The sequence below is a fragment of the Schistocerca cancellata genome, chromosome 2 (assembly GCF_023864275.1).
Source record: "Schistocerca cancellata isolate TAMUIC-IGC-003103 chromosome 2, iqSchCanc2.1, whole genome shotgun sequence".
NCBI lineage: Eukaryota > Metazoa > Arthropoda > Insecta > Orthoptera > Acrididae > Schistocerca > Schistocerca cancellata.
The window spans coordinates 407,496,521-407,518,241 of NC_064627.1; the positions used below are offsets into that span (position 1 = coordinate 407,496,521).

Consider the following 21,721-nt stretch of genomic DNA (forward strand, 5'->3'; position numbering starts at 1 on the left):
ATCATTTTACACAGGGACTGTACTTCAATTTTATGTTATTATAAATGGCTGCTGCATTGTAATCTTCAAAACTGCATAAAATAAAAAACAAATGGTGTCTGTTTTCCAAAAAGCAGATTCATTAAAGAACAGAGTCACTAGTTTTACAGAAGCTGCATTTATCAAAGTTTACAGACATTATACTTAACAGAACAGGCAGCAGCAAATTCATATTCATTAGACTGAAATTAGTTTTTGATGAAATATACATTGGTGGTGAAGTATACTGACACTGTGCTTACTCATTAAGGTTTTGTACTGCTGGAAAATAGAAAAAAGCATGCCAGTAAACTCCATGTGTTCTTCACAGAATTTATACACACATTGATGATGGAAACCTCACCTGCCACACTAAAACTTACGACCTTCTCTGCAGGCATGTTACTTTCTTTCACTATTCGGTCTATATAATTCACTGCAGTCAAGTCATCAACTATGTATATCACTTTGTTAGAAAATTTTGCAGTGATTTTAAGTGCCAATGTAGTCTTCTTTTGTCAGTTTGTTTTTGATCCCAAACAATGTATGAACTAATCAGAGATCACGGTTATTACTTAGCTACCATTTCTTTCTTTCAAACATGTACATTTATTCCATTTTTAGTATTTTAATATAAGTTAATCTGTTTAAAAGCTAACATGGACTTGTAGATCCAATCTCAACAGTAAGAAAAGCAGTTATATGTAAAATCTGAAACACTCCTGTTAAAAAATCCTGCAAATATGATTCCCAAACACAAAAATTAAAATGAGATATGCACCAACTTCTGAACAGTACCCTGAGTAGAATTCTTCTTATACAAATTTGACAATAAAGTGTACACAACAGTGTGTACATTACAGACATCATACATGTTTGTGTATATATATATAATTTTTTCCTACTAGTGTTGTATAATTATAAGACCACAAGTAGTTTAAATTACATGACCAATAGTGAACAAAATATTGGTTATGTTTTCTAGATCAACATAAAGCCCACTGCTGGTTTTGGTTTGACTGATGCCAGCTTTTTGATGACAAAAGAAAAAAAATATTGTTTAAAAAATTTGCTGCTTAATGTAGTCCAGCTACATTAGTGTCATAGACATTTTATGCTTTGAGATGCTTTCAAATTACTGTGTGGGCAGCTTTCCTTGGTTCCATGTGATAAGCAGATTGTGCAGCCTCTCGTTCCCGCTTCTGTCTTTTGCGATGGACACGTCCTTCTACAAGAAATAATATTCCTGCTAAATATAGGAATACTACACCAAACACAGCCAGAGCATAAGACCATGAGATTTCATTGTGTTCCCAATTTGGTAACCAGTCACGACCATCTCCTCTTGCCCCAAATATTATTACTGCCAGTGTACCAGAGATAGCTGAAAATAATTAAGTTAACACTGTTAAAATGGTAACTGACAAACTGAAAATATTAGCAGCTTTCTTAGATTACGTTTTAGAGTCACCAAGGCCACTCTAGCACAGCTAATTCAGTACCTTAATGAATAACATTTGAAATTGTGAGAGAAGTGTGTATGGACCGTAACATATAGCTAATTATTATCTAATTTGAAACTATCTAAATTGAAAAGAAAGATGCACAGTACATGACAGTTGTGTTTCTTCTTTTGAGCAAATTAAGGGAAAAAAAGGAGAAGTATACCGAAAGCAGTGAAAGACTGCAGAAAATAACACAAATTAAAGGCACTACGCATGAAGGAAGTGAGACTGCTGAGCAAAAAGTCAACTCTTCATATCCCACTGAACTATTCAGAAACTAATTTCCTTTATTTATCAGTATGGTAATCATCCAGGTTTTGTTTTTCTCGGTTAACAGTGTTCCAGGATGTCATACACGAGGGGAGTAAACAATGTTCTGAATTGGAAAGAGAACCAGTACGTCAAAGCAACATCACATCCAGACAATACTGGATTTCCTTCAATAGAGCAGGAGACTAATGTAACTATGAAACAAATTTGCAAGTTTCTTTTGTAAATGGAAGTACTGGGTTTCACATACTATTCAGATTTGGTATGCCCACAGTGATAATGGATGTTTCCAACACTATGAAGTGAAGTGGCAGGAGTAAGTCTCATCTGCATTAACAACTACTTAAAAAATAGGACTTCCTGTACATGTACAAGATCATAGTCAGTTCATACAGCACAACAGAAATATTCACAGAAAATTATTTTGTTCATTCACATATAATACAAATTTTTTTTAATTGTAACTACGATAAAGATGGAAGCTGAAGAATTAATTAAATAACAATTGTTTATTAATTAACATAAAATTAAATTTTATGTTTCTTGTTCAATTATTTTTTACTTCAAACTAAAAAACCCAAATATTCTAAACTTCAAGCTGGGGTAACAAAGCAAAAGCTACTCAATACTCTATTACATTAGTATTCACAGGAAGAGTACATGAAAGATGAACTGATAATCTCTGCGGGATGTCATTTATCATTAATTTCATTATGTAAAGACTGCTACTCATTAGCAGTATAAATTGTTTTTAAAGCAAGTGCCAATGCTCTCATTAGTTGTGATTTAATTTTTGATGCATATCCTGTACATCAATCTTATGATCCAGAAATGCATGTAAAGACACACATCAATAAATTTCAGTTTAAAAATAAGGCACACAAAATGACTCATTTTTCTAAAATGATCTAAATAATGCTGAGGAATTTATATTAGTGCTTGCTTTTGGGCATCTTGCAAAAAAGATTTCTAATAGTTCATCAAATTAAATATACAGTAGCATACTACTCCTCTTGGTATGGCTACAGCATTGGTGATTAGTCGATAGAACATTGTAGACATTATTATTATTATTATTATTATTATTATTATTATTTCCTTTCTCAGACGTTATGTCTGGTTAAAAATGGAAAGTGACGTGGACCTTGATCAAGCGTGACTTCCTTTTAACTGTACGGTATGTTACATTGCATTTAGGAACTTTCGGGTAATTGAACATGTATCAATAATTACAGATTTCTGTAGTTGTATAGATACGTTTGGATGTAGCTGTATTGCGTTGATGCACTGGTGGATATTGTGTGGTATGACTCCTGTAGTTGATAGTATAATTGGTATAATGTCAACTTTATCCTGATGCCACATGTCCATGACTTCCTCAGCCAGTTTTATGTATTTTTCAATTTTTTTCTCCTGTTTTCTTCTGTGTATTTGTTTTATTGGGTATGGATATTTCGATTAGTTGTGTTAATTCCTTCTTTTTATTGGTGAGTATGATGTCAGGTTTGTCATGTGGTGTTGTTTTATCTGTTATAATGGTTCTGTTCCAGTATAATTTGTATTCATCATTCTCCAGTACATTTTGTGGTGCATACTTGTATGTGGGAACGTGTTGTTTTATTAGTTTATGTTGTATGGCAAGTTGTTGTTGTTGTATTATTTTTGCTACATTGTCATGTCTTCTGGTGTATTTTGTATTTGCTAGTATTGTATATCCGCTTGTGATGTGATCTACTGTTTCTATTTGTTGTTTGCAAAGTCTGCATTTATCTGTTGTGGCATTGGGATCTTTAATAATATGCTTGGTGTAATATATGGTGTTTATTGTTTGATCCTGTATTGTGATCATGAATCCTTCCATCTCACTGTATATATTGCCTTTTCTTGGCCATGTGTTGGATGCGTCTTGATCGATGTGTGGCTCTGTTAGATGTTACGGGTGCTTGCCATGTAGTGTTTTCTTTTTTCAATTTACTTTCTTCGTATCTGTTGATGTTGTAGAAATGGTTACGAAATTGCAACTGTGTAGCCAAAATATTTATATGAGTGATTGCTTTGTGTATTTTGCTAGTTTTTGCTCGTTCTATAAAGAATTTTCTTAAATTGTCTACCTGTCCATAATGTAGGTTTTTTATGTCGATAAATCCCCTTCCTCCTTCCTTTCTGCTTAATGTGAATCTTTCTGTTGCTGAATGCATGTGATGTGATCTATATTTGTGGCATTGTGATCGTGTAAGTGTATTGAGTGCTTCTAGGTTTGTGTTACTCCATTTCACTACTCCAAATGAGTAGGTCAATATTGGTATAGCATAAGTATTTATAGCTTTTGTCTTGTATCTTGCTGTCAATTCTGTTTTCATTATTTTTGTTAGTCTTTGTCTATATTTTTCTTTTAGTTTTTCTTTAATATTTGTATTGTCTATTCCTATTTTTTGTCTGTATCCTAGATATTTATAGGCATCTGTTTTTTCCATCGCTTCTATGCAGTCGCTGTGGTTATCCAATATGTAATCTTCTTGTTTAGTGTGTTTTCCCTTGACTATGCTATTTTTCTTACATTTGTCTGTTCCAAAAGCCATATTTATATCATTGCTGAATACTTCTGTTATCTTTAGTAATTGGTTGAGTTGTTGACTTGTTGCTGCCAGTAGTTTTAGATCATCCATGTATAGCAAATGTGTGATTTTGTGTTGGTATGTTCCAGTAATATTGTATCCATAATTTGTATTATTTAGCATGTTGGATAGTGGGTTCAGAGCAAGACAGAACCAGAAAGGACTTAATGAGTCTCCTTGGTATATTCCACGCTTAATCTGTATTGACTGTGATGTGATATTATTTGAATTTGTTTGGATATTAAGTGTGGTTTTCCAATTTCTCATTACTATGTTTAGGAACTGTATCGATTTTGTATATTTCCAATATTTGTAGTAACCATGAGTGGAGTACGCTATCAAAAGCTTTTTGGTAATCAATGTATGCATAGTTTAGTGACCTTTGTTTAGTTTTAGCTTGATATGTCACCTCTGCATCTATTATCAGTTGCTCTTTACATCCTCGTGCTCCTTTGCAGCAGCCTTTTTGTTCTTCATTTATAATTTTGTTCTGTGTTGTATGTGTCATTAATTTCTGTGTAATGACTGAAGTTAATATTTTGTATATTGTTGGTAGGCATGTTATGGGGTCATATTTTGCTGGGTTTGCTTGATCTTTAGGTTTCAGATAAGTTATTCCTTGTGTAAGTGTATCAGGGAATGTGTATGGGTCTGCAATGTAACTGTTAAATAATTTAGTTAGATGTGAATGTGTTGAGGTGAACTACTTTAGCCAGAAATTTGCAATTTTATCATTTCCAGGGGCTTTCCAACTGTGCGTAGAATTGATTGCTCGGGTGACTTCAAATGTTGCAAAATTATCACTTCAGGCACTTGTGGTCTCATCTTGGATGTCCTGTTTATGCTTGTATCAACCGTGCATGTAAGTTATGTTGTATCGGATTTGACCATATGTTGTTCCAGAAGTGTTCCATGTCTGTTATGTTTGGTGGATTGTCTATTTTAATGTGTGTGTTATCTATTGTCTGGTAAATTTTCTTTTGGTTTGTGTTGAATGTTTGGTTTTGTTTCCTTCTATTTTCACTTTTTTTGTATCTTCTAAGTCGTTTGGCCAATGCTTGTAATTTCTGCTTCTTTTCATCTAATTGCTCTTATCGCTTCTTTTTGTGAGATTTTACCTAACCTTTTTTGTTTTTTTGTCTGACATTTCATTTCTTATAAATTGTGTTAGCTGTCCGATGTCATTTCTCAGTTTTTCTATTCTGACCTGTAGCCTATGTTGTGGGTTTCTTCTGTGTGTTGGTTGGTTCTGATCTCTGCCCAGTGCGTATATTTAGTGTAGTGAGTACTCCTATATAAACCAGTAGTTGTAACTCTTCTATAGTTGTATTTTCATTTATTTTGTTGTGTATGATTGCATTGATAGTTGTTATTGTTGTTTCGACTTATGGGTTATTTGGTGGTCTATGCAAGAATGGTCCAATGTCTGTATTTGTGTCTTTGTATTCTATATATGTCAGCTGAAATTTTTCATCTATATCTAACAATTGTGTCACTTCGTGTTCTATTTGTGCTTGTTCTGGTGGCTGTCTTAAGATTTCGGTTTCCTCTGATTGTTTAATTGATGTGTGTTGTTCTTTGTTCGTCCATTACTGTATTTTCTTATTCTTCTTCTGATTGCACATTATTTTGTTCCAGTATTTGCTGTACTTGTTGTTTGATGTTTTCTAATTCTGACTGTCGTATCCTGTTATTTTTGATTATTGCACAGATCTGATCAGCTAGTCATTGTTCTGTTAAAAATTTTAATTCTGGGTATCTGGTAATAAATGTTGTGTATACTTGTGATCTGTATCCAGTTGTGTTGTTTCCTAAGTTTGTTGCTTGGTAATAACAGAACATGAGGTGTCGGTTAACTTCACCTGACCATCTCATCCTCTGTCTTTGTTTTCCTTCTATTTCCTTCTAGAGTGGTTGCACAGGAAGCATATCCTGCAAAACACCTCTATTTGGATTTAAATCATTTTCCATGTGGCTAGAAGTGTCCTTACCACTGTGGACGGGCATAGGGTTCAAGCGTCATCCCCTACCATGACAGCGCTTGTCCGAGGCTTCATTTGTTCTGTCCTGAACCAACTAATCACACTAAAAGGGGAGTTAGCCCTATTAGTGGTTTGTTCTTTTCGTCGCCTTTTACGACTGGCAGAACATACCATTATTATTATTATTATTATTATTATTTCTATTATTATTATTTTCATCTACGGTTGCAGGAACGGAGTACCCAATATGCAGATAATAGAGCCACATTTGAATTCAGATACGTTGCCCCCCCCCCAAATAAATAAATAAATTATATATATCAGACAACGGCAACATATGCATTAAAACAATGGTTGTCATACCATCAGTTTAAACAACAGAGCTTGAGTGCTGGTTAAAGCTGCCATTTACTGTAGTTCTGTACTTAAAGAGACTACTGAAAGCATCAGTAACCTCAATGAGAAGGAAAAATCATTCAATATAAATGGTGAATGGGTGCTTCCTTTATGCTGTGCAAGATAGACTAACAGTGCACTTATCTATGGCAATGGTACGTCTGCTAGATGAAAGTAAAGACCACAGTGTCCACCACTGCCACCAGTAAAATATCAGGAAAACAAAAGCATACATGTCAGCATAAAACTTCAGAAAATCATCCTGTAAATTACTATTTGAGGCAACAAAAATTTTAAATCACTTCCTGGGCCTGTTTAAATACAAATTTTCTTTGCAGACTACAACTTAAATCAATGCAGAGAGAGTGCCTGGCAGTTTGATTACAAGGAGGGAAAAAATTTAAAAAGTGATCATGGTTCCAGCTAAACTATTTACTATGCCATAATTTCCAATACTAAAATTATAGTTTAGGACTGTAAGAATGCAGTCCTTAGCAATACATGAACACTGATAACAAATAGTAAGAATCACTTACCTGCAAGAATCATGTCAGAACCAATCACAAACAACAGCAGCACAAATCTGTCATGATCTTTGCTGCAGCAAGTATAAAGGGCCACCAGGAAACTTGCAATAAGCAACAATGTAAAACTCAGTGTGAAGAAAAACTGTGTAGCAACAAAGAATCCTGTAAGCAAGAAAGAAACCAAAATTTAATGTGATGCCAACACATTGGATTCATACTTCAGTAGCCTCAGTTTAGACACACTAAAAAGATAGTTTTAAGCAGCAAAAATAAACATTTTCCCTTACTAATATGAATATAATAGAGGGAAACATTCCACGTGGGAAAAATATATCTAAAAAGAAAGATGATGAGACTTACCAAACAAAAGCGCTGGCAGGTCGATAGACACACAAACATACACACAAAATTCAAGCTTTCGCAACCAACAGTTGCTTCATCAGGAAAGAGGGAAGGAGAGGGAAAGGTGAAAGGATGTGGGTTTTAAGGGAGAGGGTAAGGAGTCATTCCAATCCCGGGAGCGGAAAGACTTACCTTAGGGGGAAAAAAGGACAGGTATACACTCGCGCGCACACACACACACACATATCCATCCGCATATACACAGACACAAGCAAACATTTGTAAAGGCAAAGAGTTTGGGCAGAGATGTCAGTCGAGGCGGAAGTACAGAGGCAAAGATGTTGTTGAAAGACAGGTGAGGTATGAGCGGCGGCAAATTGAAATTAGAAATTAGCGAGATTGAGGCCTGGCGGATAGCGAGAAGAGAGGATATGCTGAAGGGCAAGTTCCCATCTCCGGAGTTCTGACAGGTTGGTGTTAGTGGGAAGTATCCAGATAACCCAGACGGTGTAACACTGTGCCAAGATGTGCTGGCCGTGCACCAAGGCATGTTTAGCCACAGGGTGATCCTCATTACCAACAAACACTGTCTGCCTGTGTCCATTCATGCAAATGGACAGTTTGTTGCTGGTCATTCCCACATAGAACGCTTCACAGTGTAGGCAGGTCAGTTGGTAAATCACGTGGGTGCTTTCACACGTGGCTCTGCCTTTGATCGTGTACACCTTCCGGGTTACAGGTCCCATGCACCCTCCCACCACCACCTACTCCAGTCCTGTTTTATTGCTATAGTTGCCAATTTGGAATCAGTTTCTGATGTCTTCAAACACACATTTCAATGTGTAGGTGCATTCAAAATTTCTATGCATATGTTTTCTGCAATAGCTAAAAACATACCATACTTGGGAACACAACATTTTTCAATGCCAGCTTGCAGAAAAGACTGCAGATACTGTAAACATCTAATTGTTGCAAGTCAGCCCCAAACAAATTACACTACTACTAGAATTTACTTCCACTTGTGGGTATAGTACTTTTTGCAGGTTGTAGTATTGGGTCAAATCTGACTGGAGTTGGTCCATTTCACTAATTAGACGCATTTAGGGCAATCGCCAATGTGTTTTTGTTATTGTTTTTTGGAGAATGTAAAGTTTTTGCAACTATGACATTAAAGAGTGTATCTAGATTAAGATAATGGGAAACCTAATAAACCACAATTGAGGTTTCAATTTAAACAAGACTTGTGGTTCAGCAATAGATTTATTAAGATTTCGCCACAGGCATCATCCAGCTTAGCTGGAAAACACTGAATGTGCGTTATAACAACAGTGCACCCTCTGAAAAACAAACGAGCTTCAAGCGACATAGCAGGTGCTGGGAGTCAAGCTAATCTATAAATAGTGGTGTTGAGAATACTGAACAGTGTGGTTGTACATAAGTACACATAACAACAAAGCTCACAGCAACTGGAGAAGATATTACGTATAAAATGGAATTGGTAACTTGGCTGAATAACTGAAAGCAATGCCAAACACTATCAGAGTGCTGCAAAAACAATTTTCTAAGCCTTAATTATTTCTTCTGTAGCCCAGCCCAACAATGTCTAATGTCTTAATCACAAATCTAAACATGCACCCACTTCTTGAGAGAACTGGAGTGTGTCAAGATGCAATTAGAAGAATTAGGAAAAGACCTATGGGTTTGGTATTAGGAGAATGTTGGGAGAGGCAGTGGTCTGTGGCCACAAAGGAACTTGTAGGGTTGGATTCGTGGAGTAGGTAAAAGGTAGGAGTGGGAGGGGTGGAGGTGCTGGTGTGAGGAGAGAGAGGGATTCAGGTGTCAAGTTGTGGGCTGGACCTGACACCTTAGGAGTTGCTGGAGGTCATGATGGGATGGGATGGGATGGGATATTTTTTGGTGGAGACCCTCAGCCACATAGTCCTATAATTCATCACTGTGGTGGGGCTGTTGGCTGCAGGTAGGGTGATAAGGCCCAAACTGGTTTTGCGGTTATGGATAGCTATGTGTGAGGGATTTGCAAAAAGGCGAGGCTACATTAGAAGGAATGCCTGAAAGTTTACCTGGGGATGACAGATGATGACTGACGAGGAGGATCACGATTGGAGGAATGTTGGAACTGTTTTAAACAAGGTTCTATGTGGATTTTTGGTCTTGTCCGTGGGGTGTGTGATGAAGAATGAAAGAAGAGAGAGAGAGAAAATGAGTAAAGGTGTGGCCATTTACAAGTCCAGTATGGTTGAACTTAGGTTTTGAGACTGAGACTTCTGCAGGTGTCAGAGTTTCTGTGCTCCTCATGTCAGTCCACTACAGGTGAGTGGTTCCTTTACCTTATTTTATGTATTGTTCCGTCCAGGAATTTCCATCACTGATACAAATTCATGTATGTTATATTCTCAAACAACAATAGGATGTTTCCCACATATCCAATATTTCGATATGCTCTAAAAATTACTTATGTAGGCCATAATATTGTGTCCCATTTCAGGTTACTGTTTTAAGTGTCTGCATATCATGTGAAATCTCCAATGCAGTAGGTAGTTATGACTTATTGTCTGTTCTTCAGTTCTGATACTTCAAATTTGTAATATGTTAAACTGTTCAAAACACAAATGCAATGAAAATAATTTACCTCTTGTAACGACGAGGGGCAGTTTATTGTTTTTGAATAAGCAAAAGAAGAAAGTATAAATTAAAGCAATGTGCAAAAATAATGATGAATGCAAGTCAGTGATCGTCCTCAATGCATCCAATACTGACAACCTGAAGAGTTGTTATTCACTTACACTGAGGCACCAATAGTCATGGGATACCTCCTCATATCATGTTGGGCCACCTTTTGCGTGGCATAGTGCAGCTACTCGACATGGCATGGACTCAACAACTTGCTGGAAGTCCCCTAAAGAAATATTGAATTACGCTGCCTCTATAGCTATCCATAATTGCGTAAGTGTTGCCAGTGCAGGAATTTGGGCACTAACTGAAAACAATTATGTCCCATAAATGATTTATGGGATTTATGTTGGCTGATCTGGATGGCCAAATGGTTCTCTCAAACTGTCCAGAATGTTCCTCAAACCAACTGTGAACAAGTGTGGCCTGGTGACACGACACTGTCATCCATAACAATCCCATTGTTGTTTGGGAATATAACATACATGAATGGCATTAAATTATCTCCAAGTAGCTGAACATCCAGAGAAACCAGTCCATTCCATGTAAACACAGCCTACACCATTATGCAGCCACCACCAATTTGCACAGTGCCTTGTTAAAAACTTGGGATGATGGGTTAGTGAGGTCTGCGCCACACTTGAACCTTACATTATCTCATACCAACTAAAATCTGAACTCATCTAACCAGGACATGGTTTTGCAATCATCCAGGGTCCACCCAATATAATCATGAGCCCAGGACAGGCACTGCAGGTGATGTCTCGCTGTTAGAAAGGCACTCATATTGGTTGTCTGCTGCCATAGCCCCATTAATGCCTAATTTTGCCACAGTCTCATAACCGTCATTGTACACCCCACATTGATTTCTGTGGTTACTTCATGCAGTGCTGCTTGCCTATTAGCACTAACAACTCTATGCAAACACCAATGCTCCTGGTCATTAAGTGAAGGCTTTGGGCCACTGCACTGTCTGTGGTGAGAGGAAATGCCTGAAATTTGGTATTCTCGACGCTCTGTGGATCTCGGAATATTGAATCCCCCCCCTCCTCCAGTTTCCAAAATTGAAAGTTCCATGTGTCGCACTTCAACTACTATTCCACATTCAAACTCACCAATTCCCATCATATGATAAACATCACCTTATTACACGACAGCTCCTCCAATGCACTGCCCTTTTACACCTTGTGTACGCGATACTACCACCATCCGTATAAGTGCATATTACTGTCTCGCCACTTTTGTCACTTCTGTGTATTGTAAACTTTCTTTGTCACATTGGATGCTTTGTTTTGAAAAGCAGCCTATTTAGTTTATCAAAAGCACTGAAGAATTAAAATGATCTATTCTTTAATTCTTTTGCTGCACAATAACTACCATGAATAGAAAAATTCATCACCTAATATTAAATTCTTCCATTCACTGTTGAAGTTTAGCTGTACTAGAAACTAACAGTACAATGACATCGGCAAAATGAAGATGTGTCGGAAATGTTCCGTTAACAGGTACAGTACACTTAAGAATACCATATGTTTAAGAATCCGAAAACTTCCTCTAGTATTGCTGAGGATAATTTTGGTGATATGAAATCTCCTTACCGAACTATATTTCATTTCTTAATTTTTTGCTATGTTGTTGAAGTGTGTAGAAACTATTCATTACCATACAAAACTTTTGATCATGACTTCCGAACTGTACACCAGGCACTCTAGGTCATTTTGACTCTTGAACAAAGCTCCAGACTCCAAAGGAACCCCTGTCAGATTCTATACTGAATCTGTGACTGAGTTGGCACCTCTTATCACTATAATCTATCATAGATCCCTCGACCAAAAAACCGTGCCCAGTTCTTGGAAAAAGAACAGGTCGTACTCGCCTACTGAAAGATTAGTAGAAGTGATCCATGAAACTACCACCCAATACCCTTGACATTGATTGGCTGTAGAATCCTAGAACATGTTCTGAGCTGAAACATAGTGAGGTATCTTGAACAGAGTGACCACCTCAATGTCAACCAGCATGTTTTTCGAAGACATTGATCATGTGAAACCCAACTCACACTTACCTCACATGACATACTGAAAGCTTCGGATCAAGGCAAACAGGTAAACGCAGTGTTTCTTGATTTACAAAAAGCATTCGACTCAGTACCGCACCTATGCTTATTGTTAAAAGTACAAAAATATGGGGTATCCAAATATGGGGTATCCAGTGAAATTTGTGACTGACTGAGGACTTTTTGGTAGGGTGGGCACAGCATGTTATCTTGGCTGGAGATCTTTGTAGGGATAAGAAATGGAATGATCACATAGGTACAGTCGTGGGTAAAGCAGGTGATAGTCTTCGTGTTTTTATTATTATTATTTTCTTTTTTTGAGAATACTGGTGAAGTGCAATCAGTCTACAAAAGACACTGCTTACAAATCACTCATGTGACCCATCCTAGAATATTGCTCAAGCGTGTGGGACCTGTACCAGTTAAGACTAACAGTAAATATTGAACATATACAGAGTAGGACAGCACGAATGGTTACAAGTTTGTTTAATCCATGGGAGAGTGTTACAGAGATACTGAGGGAACTGAAATGACAGTCTTCAAGACAGAAAGAAACTATCCCACGAAAGTCCATTAACAAAGTTTCACGAACTGGCTTAAAATTTTTACTCACACAGCGATCATGAGGATAAGATTATAATAATTACTGCATGCACAGAGGGATTCAAACAAATGTCCTTCTCATGCTCCATACGTGAATGGAACAGGAAGAAATTCCAATAACTGGTACAATGGGATGTACCCTCTGCCATGCACCTAACAGTGGTCCGTTGAGTATAGATGTAGATGCTACATTATCAACAGCCAAGTTCTTCCTTTGCTTGATTAAAATCCAATGTTTTTCCTATAAGTTAGTGATAATACTTGTGAATTATATTATGTACCCTTCTGTCTCCTTTTGTGTGGTGTAAAGAGGTTACAGTATTGTTCAAATTTTCAGACATTTCTTTCCCTCCACAGATATCATGTAAACAATTTTGCAAGTTCCTTTGCATTACTCTGCCTCCACCTTTAACTATTTCTACTGCAACACCATCATATACAGGCAACTTTCCTTTTTTTTTCATACCTTGGCAGTATTTGTACAACGTACCTGGTTTTCATTATTAACTACAAGTGTTTCTTGTTAATCTCTTAAACTATATAAACACTTTAAAAAATCATGGAATGATTGCACAATTCTATCTATATTGTTAGTTACTGTGCCACCTGCCATCTCACAGCTGAAATGTGATGTCTGCCATAAATGAATTTATGTTTTCAATTGGTTCTCTTATCACATTTTTGTAGTATCATCTCTCATAGTCTTCAAGATCCTTCCAAACAGTTTTGTTTAATTCAATACATTCTATCATGTTCCTGTAGTTTTTTCCTCAATACTATGCCTTCTCTTTAATAACTGCCTACTCCATTTGGTATTTTATTTTTCAAAAAGTGTAATTTTTTTTGTTTTTGTTAAATAACTGCGGTTTTTGGCCATGCCTATATAACATTTGTTTTTGAGATGTTGAACTTTTTTAATAACTTGGTCTAGCATGTTAAATTACCGTTATAAGCAACCAAAATAAATAATCATGTGGCACTGTCACCTGGAAATTTGTACTTCGTTTCTGAGCATTCTGGCACTTCTCAATCCCAAAGGACGAGTGTTTTGTCGTTAGGGAAACTGTTCATTGCCAATCACTGTGGGGAGTGCATGTAACTTGTATTGTAGTATAATGTTTATGAGTGTCAGACAAGAGCACATCTTACTAAATGTCCTCGACCAATGGACATATGATGTTGCATGCCCTACTTACAAGAGACAAGATACGTTTGGGGTTTTATTGATGACACTGACACACAGCCTGGTGTAATGACAAGGTATCAACTCTCCTCTCACTGTTGGCCTGGTGATAGAAGTTTCTTTCACCATCAAGACGGAAGTAAGATACATCTAGGTTGATCATCATCACAGTAATGTCTGTCTGTGATCTAAATAAAAAGAGTACATACCAAAAAATTTTGGCCAGAAGATGCACAGTACATAACAGTGGCTCTAACAACAAGAATTCAAGCTTCAAATCATGTTGTACTGGTGAAGGTGTCTGCAGACACTCTTTCAGAAACATGTCACCAATTTAATTTTAAAAAATCTTACCAGTACTACAAACAAAATTTCCATATTTTAACATAAAATAGTACTTGTATGTTTGATTGCAAAGTTAAAGTACCTGGCAAAAGCAGGTCATGAATAATGTAGTACTCTTCTTCAAAGACCCACCAGCAGCCATAAAATTTTGGGTCATACCAATGATGTATTTCTTCTAAGCCATTGAAGCATACTTGCCAAAGCCCTGCAACAAAGAATGAATGGTATCTGATTTAGAATCAAATTATCATGACATGTTTCACAAGTATGGCACATATAAAAATTGAAATTAATACCACAAAACCTTACATTATAGGAAATCAACTTTTTACTATATTCCTTATATTATCCTGAAGCCCCCCCCCAAATTATATTGTAACTCTTTTGCTGACTCACTGCTACACAAGCCATATAAAACTTACATCCCAATGTACAAAGTATAGCTTAACATTAAGAAATATCAATATTTTGTTGTTGTAACAACTGGATTGCTAAATGTTGATTACCAGCCATACAGCTTAGATGCAGTTAAAAATTCTTCTTCTTAGTCTCTGAAAATAAACCAGAAAGATGTAGAAGTTTTGAAGAACTACTACAGACTAATGGTTAGACCCAAGAAAGGGGAAAAAAAATATGATGGAAGAAGAAACCTCAGGGCTCGTTATCCATAGGTGCCATGCTGTTCAGGATGTTTTCTCTACTGCACGTAGATTAGCATTTTATCAGTTTCAGTTAGTTAAACTGAAAATGTTTGATATTGTGGAGAGTTTATCACGTTTTCTACCATTTAAGAGATAAAGTATTCATTGCGCAAAAGTGTGTAATCACAATAAAGCTGGAGCCCACTTAAGATCACTTTGTGGACATTTATTTAAGGAACTCAGGTTATTCACAGCACCTTCACAATACATATATTCAGTTATGAAATTTGTTGTTAATAAGTCATCCCAATTCAAAAATAATACCAAAGTGCCCAGCTACAATACCAGAAGAAAACATGATTCTCACTACTCAGGGTTAAATCTGACTTTGGAAAAGAAAGGGGTGAATTATGCTGCCACAAAAAGCTTTGATCATTTACCAAATACCATTAAAAGTCTGACATAGCCAACCAGCATTTAAAAGCAAATGAAAAGAACTTCTCTAATGGCAATGCCTTCTACTCAATAGGTGAATTTTTAGATATGTAGTAGTATAAATAACACTGAGGTTAAACTGACAAATTCCACATAATTACAAAATGTCCTATTCATGCTCTATGGAACAGTTATTAATGTAATGTCATGTATATAGTGCAAACTATAGTTACATTGAAATACAAGAGCTTAGTTTAAACTGCCACCACCAAAGTGATTATGTTCATAATTCTGAAGCAGCTGCCACATGTTGTTTGACTGTCAGTTCTTCAAATACACTGGTCATCCTAGAGTGTTGGTTAGGTTGAGATATTATGGAGCTACCTTTAATTGTTGCCTCCTCAGTCACTATGCCTCATTAACTTTTCTACAGCAGTTTTCACATGTTCATGACTACAACATTTATTTCTTAAAAATAAAATAAAATGGCATCCTGATGTTAACCAGCAAGCAGGTCATAAAAGGCTATCTTCAGTTCATAGGTACAAATCATATCATCTGCTTACCATTCATTCTCTCATTGATTACTTTCCTTCCAACCATCCCCCCCCCCCCCCCCCCCCACCGAGTATGGTTGCTGATTACTACACTACTACATTACTACACAAAACATGTAACAATATTGCCCATATCATAAACTTTTACAAAGGCCTTAGCACAGAAACCATCATAGATATAGAGTGGGTAAATAAAACATCTTTGGCTGTCAGGAGGGCTTTGCATGAAATCTTCAATGATTATCACAGTAGAATCTTTTCAAAAGACCTCCCACAATACCAGAAGAAATTGCAATTGTATGTAAAGGATGTGAGTGGTGTCAACATTATTGTCCAGGTGCTCATGGGAGATACACAAACTGAAACTGGGAGTAGCAAAGCCACAGCAGAAATGCGACCAAGATGCTACACAGAATTTACAACAGAGTTAGCCAGTCACTGCTTGTTACTGATATCCCCATCATCTGCAAAAAGTCTGAAATTGTAAAGCTGATTTCATAAATAATGCAGAGGTTGCAACACTATGGAGTGAATTTTTTTTTTTTTAAAACATAAGTTATAAATGGCATACCCAAGGTTCAAAGGTTGTTCATGATGGAAACTTCACAAGGAGACAACCTGACTCGAGATTCACAGGGTTTCAGGTGCCTGAGAATGCATTCTCGTGTGTGTGTGGAGGGGGGGGGGGGGTGTTGATGACGACGACGACGACGACGACAGCCTTAATGGGCCAAAAGCTATATTGTGAGGGTCTTTCTGTTGTGTCTATCTGTGACTCAGCATCTCCGCCATATGGTAAGTAGCAACTTTTCTTCTCATAATATTGTTAAAATTACAATCTGATATAGAAGGTTAAGCTTTTTTTCATGAATAACTATTGATGAAACTTGGATTATAGAGTTTGAGTTGGAGCTGAAACGAAAGTCGAATGAATGGTGGGCTCAATCTCCCAACAACTACAAAATTTTTGTTGACGTCTATCATCAACAGGTGATCTTCCTTTATGTTATTATGGAAACATGATGTCAAAGTGTCACAGGAGAGTATTATCTAGATTACATTTAAAAACTGAAAAGAAAAATGCACATCTAATTCAACCTCAGTTGCTGCTCATTTTCCATGACAATGCTCATCCACTTGTCTCTAATGTAGTAACTGCAAAACTGTGTAAATACAGTTTTAAAGTGTTACATCAAGAAGCCTATGGTTGTGTCATAAGTCTACCAAAATCTGACATGACCAAAGGTGAAATAATCCACTGATGATGCCATTATTCATCACAGGATGAGCTTGCTGCTGCCACTGCCCAAGCCATTCATCTGATGAACAAATATGGCTTTTTAAATAGAGTTGTGAAACTTCCTCAACCTTGGGACATGGACACTGACAAGCAGGGAGACAATACTGAAGGATGTACTGAAATCTTACAAAAATAAGAAAATGTGGAAATGAAAAGTTAGTTACATTATTTATGAAATGAGCTTTGTATTATTAGTATTACTCCAAAAACAATACATTATGATAAACAGGGAGGCTCATTTATTTGCAATTCTGTATGGCATCTGACAAAGATTCCACTGGTCCATGAAGTTCTGTTTAAATTTAGCGAGTTAGCTATTTCCTAGTGCCACTAGCAGCAACATCTATATCATTCATCTTGGCACTGCTGTGAGAGTTAACTTATGCCATTTCTCCTAGGTCTTCCTTTGTTAAGTAACATTTGATATTGATTAGCAGCATTTCTATTGTTGCTGTTCTACAATAATTTCAGTTCCTGTGTCAGTTACCAGTGTTTGGGTATTAATTGTGGTGCAAATGACAGTCTTTACAAATGACCAGAATTTCTTTGGCTTTTGGAGATTTATTCTAAGATTATGCTACTCTAGTTACCAAGGGTTGCATGCGCTGTCCTTTTGACAGCTAATTAAGTTTCATTCATTATCTCTGTATCTATAGCCCTACACATCACCTTACACCTCTCATACAATTGCCATTGTTTCTGTAGAAGTTTTTCCATTGCGACTGTGTATAATGGAGGATGTTTACTATTGTGACCTGTTCTACTCAGTACATACATATCCAGTGCTTTGTGAACAACCTTCTAACCTTGAGCCACAATTCCTGTACATGCCCCTGCCATGAGCTAAATATTTAGAGCTTCTTTTCTAGAAACAACTCCTCTGCCTCTTCATCTAGTTTATTAAACATGTAAATCTTACTACTTTTTTATTTGCCCCCTATTTCTTGGTAATCATTGTTGCTACAACTGTCTCACGGTTACTGATAGCAGTTTCACTGTAGATATCCTCCAATGGGTCAGGGCCATTTGTTGCCATTATAGCTCATGTATTTCCATTGCCTCATCTGCCAGTTACAAACTCTAATTCTCCCAATTGGTTGTGAAATGATTAGTCATCCAATGTTGATAGTGTCATTGGGGAACATTAAACTTGTGTAGCAACCAGTTCTAAGCAGAAGCCACTTCTTATCAAATATAGGCACATACAGGGAACATGAGTATGATTGGGGAACATTAAACTTCTGTAGCAACCGGTTTTGAGCAGAAGCCACTTCTTATCAAATATAGGCACATACAGAGAACATGCACCAGGCTCCAGTGCTCATTTACTTATTACACCAAATTATGTACTTCCTGTGAAACTTTTTTCCGCACTGTCATATTCCAAAGTATTTTCAAGTCAATTAATTAATTAATTTTGATTCAGTGGAATGTTATTTCTAAAATAGGGACAGAGATGTGTTACCAGTCCGATTAGGCTTACTGTCTACCAAGGTAGACAATAATTGTTTTCAATCTGAGAAAGGATATAATCACTGCTTGGCAAGACTGAGGGTCACAAAAGTTGTTTATAACTGAAAGTACGCTGCACAATTAATACATCAAACATGTCAATACCTCTGTAATGCAGGTGCCTTTTGGGGCATATATACTACAAAATATTTTTATTTATGACATATCACAGCAATATAGTCAAGTAGTCTTTAACGAAAAAAATATGTAATTCACCTTCTAATACAAAACTTCAAGATTTCTTCACTGGCAAAGAATTTGGCGATTTCAACTGAGTTAAAACAAAAGTATCTCGAGCTGAATTTGCGAAAGCATGTGCACCTGGTAACTTCAAGGCGAAGCATCCTCCATACAACTGTATATCACATCGCTTAAGTTACAGAAGGGCATGGTTTAAAATACATTTACGGTTCAAAATTGCTGTCAGTCTATCATAAATCCACTTGGCTGCTCCAAATGGCTAAGATATTGTTGAAACTAATAAACGAAAAAAGGATTATTATCTGCGGCTGATACAATATTCCATGCATTATTAACGATGTGAAATAACACTACTAAATGTATTTTAATTTACACCAGACATGCAGCCACGCCTAAGTGTAGTGTAATTGTCCTCTGTTTACCTATTCTTATGAACTTCGGGTTTTGCAATTTTCCGTCAGTTTCCAGCCAATAAGGCGTCACAAATGATATGAATATAAACAAAAATGCAAGAATACTGAACGCCACTGCTGTTTTTCCTGTCTTCGTCTTCCCCATGACTGTTATTGTTTGCAACTGGACTGTTGATTCATAAATACGAGACGGCAGCTCCGCCATCTACTGGTGAATTTCCAGAGTTCCGAAATAGCGGGACTTTCGAAAGATTGATGCACACGCCGCACACTATTCATAGCACAGCCAAAGCATATAAAAAGCCTAGGCAGCCCTTTTTAAAGCGAGAAATTAATTTGGGACAGCATATTAGCTACGGGTTAGACGAAATGTTTTTACATACCTGTAGCCGAGTTTGAAAAGCTCATTCCTTTCCGATTTCTATCGTTTCTTAGTTGCTTAAAAATTTATGGAGATATTTACTGTCTATGCAATTAAATGAAAGGCAGTTTGCTTTTCGCCATACGTGTTTCGTTTATTTTATTGATGAAGCATCTTGAATGGCGATTTCCAATGTTGCTAGCCCATGTGTGTGGTCCTGGAGATGTGTTTACTCGATTCCCATACTCCAGATTAGAGATGGGTCAACTCGAGTTACCAAACCAGGTTAACTCGTGTTGAGGGGATTTAAAGTCAACCCGAGTTAGGTTGTTGCTCAGTGGTCCCAACGCACCCTCCAAACTCACTTTGTCCAGTTCACCACTTGGTGCAACCAGTGGTTCCTTCGTATCTTCCCCTCCAAGAACCAGGCAATCATCATAGGCCACACTGCCCGCTGCTTCCATCTCCATGATTTGTACCTAACCATTTATAGTCATCCCATCCAGCTCACCCCCACCCTGAGATACCTTGGCTTCAACCTTGATCGTCACCTCACCTGGACCCCTCATCTCCTGACCATCTGGCAGAAAGTCCATACCCGCTTATGCCTCCTGAAACTCCTGTCCGACTGGACATGGGGACTGCTTCCTTCCTCTATCCTCCACACCTACAAATCCCTCATCTTTCCTGTACCCTCTTATGCCAGCATTGCCTGGATCTCCTCCACCCCCCCCCCACCCCCCTCCTCTGCTTTTATAAGGTCATCCAAATCTTTGAATGCCATGTGCTCCACCTTGACTTCCGTGTCCACTTCTGCCCCCCACACAGCTCCTGTACGACCTCATCCCCTTCCCCCACTTCCTCCTTTTCGTCCAGCGTAATCTGCATCCTTTACACTGCCTGCAGGGTTGATCCTCACCCCCTGGTGTCGTCATTCCTCTCCCCATGCCGGTTGCCATGCCTCTATTGCTGTGTCCTCCTCCTCTCTCCATCTCAACACCCTCTATGTCTTTCGCCAGGGCAATTTGCAGCACATCCCCCTCCCGGATGATGAACTTCGCCATGACGTCTACCCTTCCTACCAACCACAGCTTGGCGTTATTCACCCCCCCCCTCACCAGAGCCTCCCCTTCCCCCTCCCCTCCTTCCCTCAGAGCGATTTTTCCTCCCCCCTCCCTCCCCTCCGAGGCTCTGCACTCTCTCTGTTTTTATATCCCGTCCTTTCCTCTCCAGTCCTCTTCGGCACACCCACACCCCATCTCCCCTTCCCTCCTCCCCCTCTAGCACACCCCTTCTCCCCTTTCTTCCCTTCTTCCTCATATCCCTACCCCTAGCAGATCCTCCCGGTTTATTCTTCGTCGTCATTGTGCTACGTCGGTGTTGTGTTCAGTGCCATTCTACGGTGACGTCAAGTGCTGTGGTTTTAATCATGTGCTGGACTGTACATAGTTTTGCTGTCTGTGATTGTTCTGGGCTACTCTGTCCACCAAGTGGCTGTGTTACTCATTGTGCAACTTTTATGTTCCAGTCATACTTTGCCCTCTGTCTTTTTAATCCTTACAGTGTGGCTTTTCATGAACAATACTTTTTTAAATTTTTATCTCCATTTTTAAAGTCACACCCTTTTGTATGCTCTATTCCAATATGTTCCCCATTTTTATGTCTCTGTTCTGCCATATGTCCTCCTTTATGTTGTTTTAAACATATTCCTGTTACATAATAAATGTGTCTCGGCTGAAGAGCAGCGCCTATGCTGCTGCCAGCCCAC

The 21,721-nt window shown here is 37.7% G+C and overlaps 2 protein-coding genes across 2 annotated transcripts in view; one reads left to right on the forward strand and one right to left on the reverse strand.

Annotated features, from left to right (window-relative positions):
- The window catches only part of LOC126154419 (uncharacterized), a 273,459-nt gene that overhangs the window by 169,932 nt on the left and 81,806 nt on the right, over positions 1-21,721 (forward strand). The window lies entirely within an intron of this gene.
- Positions 1,060-19,818, reverse strand: LOC126161854 (uncharacterized). Its single transcript, XM_049917965.1, has 4 exons — positions 19,602-19,818; positions 14,616-14,738; positions 7,323-7,475; positions 1,060-1,402 (listed from the first exon to the last, which is right to left on the reverse strand). The coding sequence occupies exons 1-4, from the start codon at positions 19,795-19,797 to the stop codon at positions 1,149-1,151; spliced, it is 726 nt and encodes a 241-aa protein (XP_049773922.1). The 5' UTR covers positions 19,798-19,818; the 3' UTR covers positions 1,060-1,148.

Coding starts and splice junctions, on each gene's coding strand:
- LOC126161854 (XM_049917965.1), bottom strand. CDS start 19,797: ATGGCGGAGCTGCCGTCTCGTATTTATGAATCAACAGTCCAGTTGCAA. Junction 14,739..19,601: donor CCCGAAGTTCATAAGAATAG/GTAAACAGAGGA, acceptor TCTTTGTTGCAG/GGCTTTGGCAAGTATGCTTC. Junction 1,403..7,322: donor TTCTGACATGATTCTTGCAG/GTAAGTGATTCT, acceptor AATTATTTTCAG/CTATCTCTGGTACACTGGCA.